The sequence below is a fragment of the Lissotriton helveticus genome, chromosome 7 (assembly GCF_964261635.1).
Source record: "Lissotriton helveticus chromosome 7, aLisHel1.1, whole genome shotgun sequence".
NCBI classification, from domain to species: Eukaryota; Metazoa; Chordata; class Amphibia; order Caudata; family Salamandridae; genus Lissotriton; species Lissotriton helveticus.
The window spans coordinates 103,330,960-103,342,987 of NC_136068.1; the positions used below are offsets into that span (position 1 = coordinate 103,330,960).

Genomic DNA, 12,028 nt, shown 5'->3' on the forward strand with positions numbered 1-12,028 from the left:
GCTGGTTTAATGTTTATATATTTTTTAATGCAAGCATATCCCACAACAGTATTCTACTTAAATATGGCAGCCATGCCCTTGCAACACAAATTTTAAATTGAAATATAATAATTATTACATATACATTTTAATAGAATAGTCTGGATACTTCCTAGCATGTAGGAGTACTTAGAAGAGGTATAGAAACCATTTTATGTTTTAATGCACACACGACAAAAATATGATTCCTATTCCTGCAAAGAAAATGTGCTTGAGTTAGAATTACTGTAATCTGGAGATTTAGTTTAACACACAAAAAATAAATAAATAAAAAGGATGATGAATGGAAAGGAGGAAGCAGTGGCTAAAATATAGATTTGGCCCACTATCCATAGCACTTAATATCACTTCTTTTTAGGCCTATGTGCACAAGTGATCAAGTGAAAAACTCCCAGTACAAGAGAGCCAGTGGCTAAAATGGGCATACCCATTGCAGGATGCTGTATTCTGTGGCGAGTGCCAGCAATATACATATGCATTTTTTATTTATGAATTTGCTTGATTACATGAGGCTTGCAAGTCAGCTAAACCTGTCTCTAGGACAGACCTATAGGGCTATTGGGTGTTGCCATGTTCCTCGTCTGCAAGAGATAAAAGTATAGGAAGCGAGAGAGATCCAAAATCCACTTGCTTGGGAAATAAAGTGACAAGTGTTGAAAACCAAAATCAGGACAAGTCACTGAAATAGGTGAGACTGCAATTTAGTAACAAAAGTAACACACAGAATAGGGACAAAGAATACATCACTCACTGTGACAACATGGTTCCTAAGACATCAGGCCAGTCAGGGGTTACTGTACGGTTGATGCGTCTACTGGTCATTCATCACTGAAGCACCGGGGCAACAGAACTATTTTACTCCAAACTGGGCAATCAAGTACTCCCTTACAGCACTGACTCTCTTAGGATAGAGCAGCCGAAGACTTGCTCAAGGAAGTGAGGTAGGTTAGACATTCAGGGCCCGATTCACAAACAGCCTGCGCAGTCGTGGAGGAGGTGCCGCAGTGGTGGCAGAGTCTCCGCACTCGTGGCGGAATCTCGGCACATCGGTTTCTCATTGCGGAGATTCCACCACAAGTGCGGTGACTCCGCCTCGACTGCGGATACTCTGCTATGACTGCAGAGGCTATTTGTGAATCGGGCCCTATGAATACTCTTTACACAGTAACACCAACTGATAAGATCAAGGTCCATTCAGTGCTTTACTTTATAAAAGGAAAGCACTTTTATACACAAAAGATAAATATACTACACATAAAACCAAGATATATTGCAAAAACCAGAAGTCCTTAGTTCTGACCCCAAATACCATGCCCTCACTCACTACATCAGAGCGTGAGCTTACTAGTCACAAAATTTCACAGGTACAATGATCGCTCGTGGTCAACACACCAGACTCTTTCGGCCAACTAAGAGAAGCATGGACGGGCGACCTGGGGCAACTTACTGATGAAGACTGGAGGGTAGCAGGTACCTCAACCCGCGAAACAGCGATTGCTTCGCAGTTACATTTAACACAATGGAAATACCTCCACAAGGTTTATTACACGCGGGATCGGCTATGGAAAATGGGGCATGCGACCTTACCAACCTGCCTGCGTGGCACAGTAAAACTGGACGATTTTTTCTATACAAACTGGTCATTCATAGGGCTGACCCCATTCTGGGAGGCGGTGTTGTCATGCCTGGAACAGATGCTACTTTGGACATTACCCGGAGATCCCAAACTTGTGCTCCTCCATATCAGGAAGGAGATTGATGCTGACAGATACTGCAGTGGTGTGGCTGGGACTGGGGATGGTGAAGAGGGACATTACCAGGGCCCCAGGAAGGATAGTTATCGCCCATCTTTGGAGAGGTGGAAATCCGAGCTGGACCATTGTATGAGCCTGGAAATTCCCATACATAAGACTAGAGGCTGCCCACTCAAACACTACAAAATTTGGGTCGCATGTGGGCAAAACTGGGTTATCGTCCTCTAGAGGACAGAAAATCCTCCGAATTTTCTGGATGACAAAATTTGGTCCTACACGAACAGGACAAGAACTGGGGCACACAAGGGAGGGGGAACTGGCTGGGGATGAATGCTGTGACAACTGAGGGTTGGAAGTGGGGGGGGGGAAAGTTTTTTTATTATATTTGTTCATATTAACTTTGCAATGTTATGTCACAGGCTCAGCCAATCAGACATCTGCTGTTCCATATGACCAATTGTATACCAGTCTGGTGTATCAAAAACAAATACAATTAATAAAATGTTAGCATAAAAAAAGGACTGGCACAGATGCACTGAGATGGGGCTCAAATGCAACAAGTAATATTTTATTGAATGCACCTGCATTGGTTCAAATGCAAATTGCAATAATGTGATCATAGGAAAAATCTTTACCCATCCCACTAAAGGCAATCCCATTGAACGGTACCATACCAGCACTTGTGACACCACTAATTGCGTTTACGCAATTAAATGCCCTTGTGGCAAAATATACGTTGGACAAACTGAACGGAAAATAAAAGTCCGTATCACGGAGCATAAAAGCAACATTCGACTTGCGAATGTGAAATCTACTTTAGCATCTACTTTAGCATGCCATTGGAAAGAAGCTGGGCATCAGATAGCCCAATTAAGATTCACAGCTCTCAAGACTATTCCACAACGCCAAGACATGGATCCCTTGAAACAGAGACTTAGAGCTGAATTTCACTGGATCAAAAAACTCAACTCTGCACATCCAGTTGGGTTGAATGATCGTGTCGAACATTCTTGCTTTTTATGACCCATTATTCTTCAGCATTGACTTTTGACTAATACTGGTCCCCCTGACCAGGGTTCATAATTTTTTCTATTATTTCCTGTATCATACATTAACTTGTTTAATTATCGTGACTGGTTATGTTTCAAATTCTCATAGGTTCATTATGTGTCTGTGTATTATATCACACTATTCTTCGTAATATAATCTCATTATCCTTTCACTTTTAACACTTCCTGACGTTGAAACGTTGACATTCACATCACGTGGTGGATGCTTTAGGCTTTGCACATTCATTCATTGGTGAGATTGTGCCGATCATGTGACCGGCGGTACGCCTATTATATTCATCCTTGTTTCACCGCGTAAACTTGCTAGACTTCACAGAGACGCGGCGGCGTCCGATTTTCTCGTAAGTGCATGCTCAGGCTTTTTAATTTACTTTTAACTGGTATTTTACTTTGGGATAGCGACTTTTTAGTCACCGGTAATGCACGATTACTTTCCGGTTGAGCCCATTTGGGTCCCTTTTGGTTATATATGCTGCATCAGTCTTTATCACTTGGTTTCCCCTTCAGTCGTTTGTTGTTCATGAACCCCACCCATTGCACCTTTATTCTGTCGATGAATCACCCACACGGCATGTTTTCATTTCACTGAACCTGGCAGTTCCTCTGGTAGCACGTTTCGTTGATAATCACGTTGCTTTTGATATCATTGGTATATACATATGGAGTGACTAATATGGTCCTGTTTTACCCCTTGTTTCAGACCCCTGACGAAGGGTCACCGTTTTCTGACCCGAAATGCATTGGGTGGATGGAAATTGATGTTGAACCTCTAACATTGCGACATAAGGCCGACATTATGCACGCAAAGAAGTTTTTGTTTACCACTTGTGCTTTATACAAGAATTGAAGCATCTATATGGTGAAATTAAAATAAAATAAATGGAATTTGGATAAGAAACCCTAGTGTTTCATAGTTTACTTTGCGCACAGTCTAGAGGATAGGTGATCCTACCCTCAATACTTGATACTCAAATGCAAACTCCTCACCTCAAACAAATCCACTGTGACCTGGTTAAATGTACCACCACCTACCTAGAAGGCATCAAGGAACACCCTTATTTAAAACATTAAGGTCTGTCTGAAATGCACCCATTTCCCTCTCCAATGCACCAGGAAAAATATGTATTTATACACTAAGTCTCAGCTTACACACCTCACAATTTACCTCCAATGCACCAAGCAAGATCTGTATTATATGTACCCCAGGAATGGCTTAAGTGCACCAAGATCAGGTGAAGATGGCAGTCCCTAATGACTGAGATGTCTGGGCCGATACCATCAACAATCTTGATGATTAAGGTTCCCTAATTAGGTAAACTACATTTTTTTTAAAAGGCAGGCATCAGGTCTTACCCGTTCTCCAAATCCGCCACGGAGTCCAGTTGGTCCAGGCAAACCAGGATCCCCAATGCTGCCTTTTAGACCCTGAGAAGGAGAAGAGGCAGTATTAACGACAAAGAATGCGTTTACCACCATTGTTCATTTTTATGTAATAGCAAGTAAAAATAAAGTGAGACAAATCATCAATGTTGTTTGCAATAGTAAAGACACTTTGGGCTTATGTTACTGCAGAATGTGCATCCACATGCTAACCATTAGTGGACATACATATAACTTGAAAGTAGGACATAGACTGCTCATATCGTTTGCCTAGGAAGCTAAATACCTCAAATTCTAACATTAAATCTGGATTGCCTGGATATTTTTGCAGGTAAAATATATAGCAAATTGGAGAACCACACATGGAAAATATTTCTGGGTCTACAACAAAGGTTCTTGACTGCTGCATTAAAGTTGGTGATGGGTCTACCTTGGGCCTTTAGTAAGGCTCTGGAATACTTCATTAGAGGACGGAAGGTGCTGCATGGTGGACCGCCAGTTACTATGAAGGGCAAACCATACCGTAAATTATGAAAGGACAGTGGCTACATTTTTAAGTTCAAGGTATGTAATGCTTACAATGTGTTACATTTACAACGCGACCAATGTCACACAGGTAAGTACCACTAATGCCATTTTCTGGCACATTACAACAAGGGACTTGACCACACACGTACGTTTTTACTTTAATTGCAGTAAATAAAGGAATTACAAGGAAGTAACAGGTTTTAAGGGTTTACTGATGGGCAAGAGTTTATGGATGAAGTGCTTAATTTGAGCCTGCGGCTTCCGGTGCTCGGCACCAGCTGCTCTGCGCCATTACCTAGACGCTGTACGTGGGGTAGGTGACACCGTTTGGACTGCTGACGCCGGAGGTACTACACCTCCCTAGCCAGTCCCACGGGAGCAGACTGAGGGGTCCACCAGGGATCCGGGTAAGGGCTTTGCAAACTGCAGCAGGACTGACTAGCCTGCATCTTGGTATTTCTGACTATAATACGGTCATAGACATACCTGCAAGTTTCAACCCTTCACTTTTATGTATATATATTTGTCACTAGCATTTTCACAGTGTGGTACGATCATATTTAGGTCCTGAAGAATTGCCATCAGGCAAGAAACATGTCGACCAATAATTGAGGGTAGCAGTCCAATATACCCTAATAGTACTGGGGTCTTTGTTTCTCCCCTCCCACACCACTTTCATTTGTTTTTAACCAAGGGAGTCTACTACGAGAATAAATTCTTTATGTAGACTGACTCACCTTTTTTAACCTAACACTCACGTCACGACCACACTCCCCAGGCCCTCTCACACACATGCACCATATGGCGGGAACAAAAGATCTCCGATAAAGAGCCCCGGTTTCGGGAGCCCGTCAGACATTGCAGCGCCAGTCTGACGAGGAGCAGAGCCCATATGATGAAGCATGACACCTAGCTTGCTGGGTGTGTGAGGGTTCTAGTTCCAACAAGGGGATTCCCCCCACTCACTTGCACACACACACCCCTCTATCACTCTTCCCGGGGAACTTTTGTACATCCCTCTGTGTCACCGGCACTTAATTGTCAATATCGGCACTTATGACAGTCTGCCACATGGTGGCGTTGCTTGTCTAATTTAGAGAGGAGCACAATGACAGTTATTTATTAATTGCATATACATTCAAAACTACTAATACCACCCGTCCAAGCCATTCTTATAGCCTTGGGGGCCAGGAATAGTCTGAATTGTCACACTTGTTGGACTGTGAAGGTTTGTAGTTGTGTTGGTACTGCTATTGTCAGCGGTGGCAGGGGTAATGGGTATTGTAAGGTGCAGTAGCTTGATGCAGGCCCGGGCACTTATATTTAGTACAAATTATGCACTGCATAGTTGTAACGTTTTTTCGGTTTTCAGAGATAGGTACGGGTATGAGGTAGTAAGGGGTTATTAGGGTCTAGAGATAAGTAAGGGGGGTAGTAGTAAGGGGATTTAGGGGTGCAGGGATGGGTATGGAGTATCAAGAGGTTTTTAGAGTTCAGGGATGGGTAAGGGTAGAGGATGGTATGGGATTTTAGTGTTCAGGGATAGGTAAGGGTAGGAGGTAGTAAGGGTTTTTAGTGTTCAGAAATGGGTACGTGTAGGGTATTGTAAGGGATTTTAGGAATCAAGGAGGGATAAGAGTATGGAATAGTAAAGGAATTTAGGTTCCTGGAAAAGTAAGGAATCGGAGTAGTAATAGGTCTTCAAGGTCCATGGGATTGTGAGAGGAGTTTATAATTAAATGAAATATATATATACACACACATATATATATATATATATATATACATATACATAAAACTTTTTCATTTGGCCTAATAAAACTTGTTCCTGAAACGAGAGCCCACGGTGTCAGTGCCTGCTTTATACGGGGAAACTCAGGAGTGGAGAATATATATATATATATCAAAGCTCCAAAACACCAAACGTGAGTCACTCTTCAGGGCGGGTGCCGTAATGCGGTGGTGTCCGCATGAAATACCAATGCTCCAATTTCCAGAAAAATGCCCAGCCGGGCTTCAAGAAAAACACAGCACTCACACGGGCAACAGCAGTTTAGTAGGACGGTTTATTCAGAAAAACAGACGCGTTTCGGGATTAGAATCCCTTCGTCAGTGTTGTCAACACAGCGCCCATAATTACGCCCTTATCTATGTTTGTGCCAAGTAACGGCACAAACAAAGGACTAATGCATTTTCCAGAAAACGGCGCGCCATCTTTGAACGCCTAAAATATTTACATTTTTGCATTTATGTCAGCATGGGAAATAAAATGCACAATTTTCGCATTATATTCAAAACGCCAATCAATTTATTAGCAACCCAATAAGAGGTTGCAATTGCCGATCCACGGCAAGATTTGGTTGAATATACCACCTATTAATAAGAATAGCGTTTTGTCGCTTTAAAAATACATTCTTTATATTGTATTTTACCTCAGATACGTGACCGCTGAAGATGTACTGTTTATTATATCTGTTGCCGATACACGGCGAGATTTGGAGATGTTAATGCGTCAATGTCTTGATTGGCGTTTTGAATATAATGCGAAAATTGTGCATTTTATTTCCCATGCTGACATAAATGCAAAAATGTAAATATTTTAGGCGTTCAAAGATGGCGCGCCGTTTTCTGGAAAATGCATTAGTCCTTTGTTTGTGCCATTACTTGGCACAAACATAGATAAGGGCGTAATTATGGGCGCTGTGTTGACAACACTGACGAAGGGATTCTAATCCCGAAACGCGTCTGTTTTTCTGAATAAACCGTCCTACTAAACTGCTGTTGCCCGTGTGAGTGCTGTGTTTTTCTTGAAGCCCGGCTGGGCATTTTTCTGGAAATTGGAGCATTGATATATATATATATATATATATATATACATACATATATATATAAATATATGTTACCACAAAAAACACATGGGACAGATCAATGATGTTGACCTGCATGCAAATCTTGTGACCTTCTTTTTTATGTCTACAGGTTTGATTGCAGCATCCCTGGAAATAATCATGGACCAACAATTGATGAGGTTTTTTAAATTAATGTAAGGGTGAGTGATTTACCTCTCTAGATAAATCTGGGTAACCGTCATTGAATAAGACACAATAATTTAATATGTACTTTATGTAACCTATCTGGTAAGAATATAGTTCTCATACTTTGTTTTTAACTGTACCAGTCTTTTACATGTGTGTCACGGTTATTCGCAAAACAAGTTTTTAGTGGCAAAAGGAAAATTTGAAATACACTCGAATTCAATTTTTCATCTGCATCAATTGCAAATTGTTTTAGATTTATATATTTTTAAACCATTTTTGCACACATGGGGTTAAATATTTGATTTGTATTTTATTGAGCTTTCGTTTTGTTCGCTTTTGTTTAAGGTTAAAACCAAAACTACTTAAGTTCGATCTTGACTTTGAATAGCAGGACAGTAGTACCATTTCCTGCAGTAAAAAGCAACCACTACAGATTTCTGTTTTATTTACTTGAGAAGCATGAGCCATGTGATGGATTGTAGTACAAATCTTCATCGCTTTGTACTGCTTTCAAGTCTCACTTTCTTCAGTTCCTGTATTTTTGTTTGCTAGTAGCCAAGATACCTCATACTACAAAGTTTGTTGATATCCTATTCATAGGCAGACCTTTTTATGTGCCCCCACACCCAGACCATTTCTTGTGCATGTGAGTCTAAAAGATAGAACTTTAACTTCTTATCTAGCATTGAAATCAACTTCCCACAATTTTTGTTCTTCCGCAAATCATTTTATGCTACTTACCTGAAATCCACGGATTCCTGGAACACCAATCGGGCCTTGAAGCCCAACACCACCCTAGAAAAGATAGAATATAATATAAGCTAAGTGTAGGAGGAATAGTGTTCACATAAAATCTGGAGAAAAACAAGTAAAAAATGTAGGTCTCGCTGTGCAATATGAACACTCTAAACAGAAGTACACAAGCCGCAAAACCATTGAGCAAAATGGCAAATGCCTGCCCAGTGCCTATTTAGTGCTTGGATGAAATTTATATAAAGGCAAATAGTAGACTACTTACTGATGATCCACGTGGCCCAGCCTCGCCCCTTTCTCCAGGTACACCAGACTCTCCCTGAAAAAAAAGACAGAGCGTAGGGTAAGTTACACCACCATGGCCTCAGACCACACCATATGGTATTCATTTCCTCCTTTTACCTTCATAGACAGGAGACTAAAGTAGAGGTAAAAGGCATTCAAGGTAATCAGAATACTAGCCAGCAGTCCAGTACCTCTGCAAGGGCCGAAGGTTCCAGCATTCTTTCAGCAGCACCTTCAATAGCAAGTCTTGTAAATGGGAAATGTCCTTTTGGACGAAGCCGGAATCACGCTGTACCAATACAGTGCCAGCAATAGAAAGAACGGGCCAGTAGCCCGCATTCGTTCAGCACGCAATTCAGGGGCGTAACACAAGTCTCTGCAGCCCCCGTGGTGCGGGAGGGCCTCACCCTCCAGGGGGCCCCATCAGCACCGCACCTCTGCTGGGGAGCTCAAGATTGGGTCCGGAGGGGGCCCCTTCACGTACCCTGCGGGGTGGGCCCTCAAGGTTCGTTACGCCACTGACGCAATTCATAACAATGACTTGCTTCAAGAGGGGCACATTGGTGGAATGGTGTTGGATTTAAAGTCCAACACCTTCCCTACTGTTGCGCATATGGGAGTTGGAATAGTGAATTAAACTATTCCAACATCCAGCACCCCCTTAAGGCAAGTCGTTAAAACAATCTGCGTGCTGAACAAATGCGTCCTAAAAACATATTCGTACAAAAGACGGAGTTCAGAACGAATGCGTCCTAAACACATGCGGCATACTTCGATACATCCATTGTAAAGGGGTAACGACGAAACAGCAAACAGAATCTCTCACAGAGTAGTGTGCATGGGTAACAGCTAGACATACTTACAGGGATACCAGGCTCTCCAGAAGGACCGGCCTCTCCCTGCTCTCCATGTTTGCCCTGTGGAAAGAACAATTAATAATTATTGGCCTTTTAAAAGACGTGTATCATTGGATCTCTGTAGAAAACAGACTTGTCATCAATTGTTGTTAAATCTGATATTTGTTGAGAATACAAAGAATAGTGAAAAATGGAAATTAACAACACTAAGGGCTTCAGAAAACTCTGAAATTCACAAACAAAATCAACAATTGTAGGATTTCTTTCTTGAGGAGGTATTGCACCTTACATCGAAAATTACCACTAAAAAAGTGAAATATAGATGTATAAGCTTTCATTGGCTGCCAATAACCACTCGAATTACACTCCCCTAAGATGCTCCCTGGTCAATGTAGAAAGCTGGCTCTTTTTACAGTATACCAAAAGGAGTGGACAGGGGCTTGCTCTAGCAATCCCCAGGTGCTCATTTAGGGGGTAGTGTGGTCGAGCAGTCTTAGGCTTATCAGAGAGGAGTGTTAGACATAGTCAATAAATGATGCACACAACTCAATAATGAGATCCACATCAATTTATAAAAAATAACAAGTATCTTTATATATTTTTAGGCACCAGAATCAATACTATCAGGTAAGTATGTTTCAAAATAGAAATACTTATAGTTTCAAAAAATTGACACAGTGCAATTTTCATATGGCATACAAATTCTTTGCAGCGACTTACGAGATCAATCCTCACGACTTAAGGTGAGTACAGGGCAAGGCCCAAGGAAGCACCAGCAGGTCACCTCCAGCGGAACTAGGGCGGCCGGGTACAGTGGTACAATACAGCATTGGGTGCTCAATGTTAGTCAATAGGTATCGGTCCCGTCACAAAGAGGCTGCAAGTTTGGACTGGAAGGCCAGTCGATCCAAACCACAGGAGGGCTCGGGTCTCACGATGCTCTGGGACGTGGGGACACCTTTGGTTCTCTTCTCCACGGACGATGGGTGCAGAAGTACTTCTAGGCATTGGGTTTTCATCGCCGGAGACACTAGCGGTTGAGGAGGCCTGCACACTGATAATGAAGACGGCTTCAGGAAGCCCGCAGTGGGCAAGTCTAAGGTGGCCTTCGGCTCTGAAGGGTCGGGGGACCAAGCTGGCACTGTTGGCCCACTTCAGCTTGGGTTAGGTGGCTAAGTTGTGGTGGTGGTTTTGGTTGTCGGGTTTGGGGGTCCAGAGTCCTCACAGGTCTCTCGGGGTGCCTGCAGAGTACAGGCAAGCAGCTCTGCTGCTCCACTGGTTTTCCTGGTTCTTGGGTGACGTGCTGGCAGTTCTCCCAGGCTTTGGAGACACAGCAGCTACAGGACAAATTATCTTTGGCACAATTATCAAAGTCAGCAGACAGGCCAGCAGGATTGGCACCAAGTCAGTTGCTGATCTTCGGCACCATGTCAGTTGCTGATCTTCTGTTCTTGCGACTCTTCACATCCTGGTTGGCAGGATCAGATTTCCTGGTGCCAGGGCTCCCCTAAATACTAGATTTAGGGCGTTAGAGGAGTGCAGGCCAGTGCTTAATTTGAGCTGGTGGATTCTGGTGCTCACCACTGGCACTTAAATGCCAACACTGGCACTTATGAAGGCTCTGTTTGTCTAATTTGGATTTGAAAACAACAACAGTTGATTATTGGTTCAATATATATTAAAAACCACTAATACATGCCACACAAGCCTTTCTTCTAGCTTTAGAGGCCTGGAATACGCTGAATTGTCACACCTGTAGGAGTGTGATGATTAAGAGTTGTGTTGTCACTGGCACTGGCTGCACTGGCGGGGGCAGTGGGTGGTGCAAGATGCAGTGGCCTCCTGATGTGGGCCCTGGCACCTAGTTTTTTTTTTTTTTTACACAAACTAAGCTCTGGTGTAGGCCCATTGGCTACTGCCCCCTTGGATCACTACGCCCGCTATATCACCTCTTCCTGTGGGAAGTGGGCATGACCCTGTACCAGATTTGCTAAGTTTGCCATCACAAAGATTGCAGACTGTGAAATTTCGTATTCACTTCAGGTAGGGAAAACAGACATTACATTGCATGCGTAACAATGCAGGCGATTAGAAAGCGATCATTATAAAGACCGCATTGTTACATCGCAGTACCATTACAACGCAAGTTGTTACAACGACTTGCTGTAGGGGGGGCTCTATGCTAAGGAATAGTACAATTTACTATTTCGACACCTTCCCTACTGTTCAACACACTGGAGTTGGAATAGTAAATTATACTACAGCAATGAATGGGACATTTAATTTGTCTTAGAGGGTAACGTGACCCATGTCTGACACTGACC

General features: G+C 42.6%; 1 protein-coding gene across 1 annotated transcript in view; it reads right to left on the reverse strand.

The window, feature by feature from the left end:
* Positions 1–12,028, reverse strand: part of LOC144768954 (uncharacterized) — a 78,578-nt gene that overhangs the window by 65,441 nt on the left and 1,109 nt on the right. Inside the window, exons 3-6 of the mRNA XM_078652954.1 lie at positions 9,711–9,764; positions 8,828–8,881; positions 8,551–8,604; positions 4,217–4,288 (exon numbers count right to left, since the gene is read on the reverse strand). Coding sequence (XP_078509080.1) covers positions 4,217–4,288; positions 8,551–8,604; positions 8,828–8,881; positions 9,711–9,764 — 234 coding nt within the window. The remainder of the gene's footprint in view (positions 1–4,216; positions 4,289–8,550; positions 8,605–8,827; positions 8,882–9,710; positions 9,765–12,028) is intronic.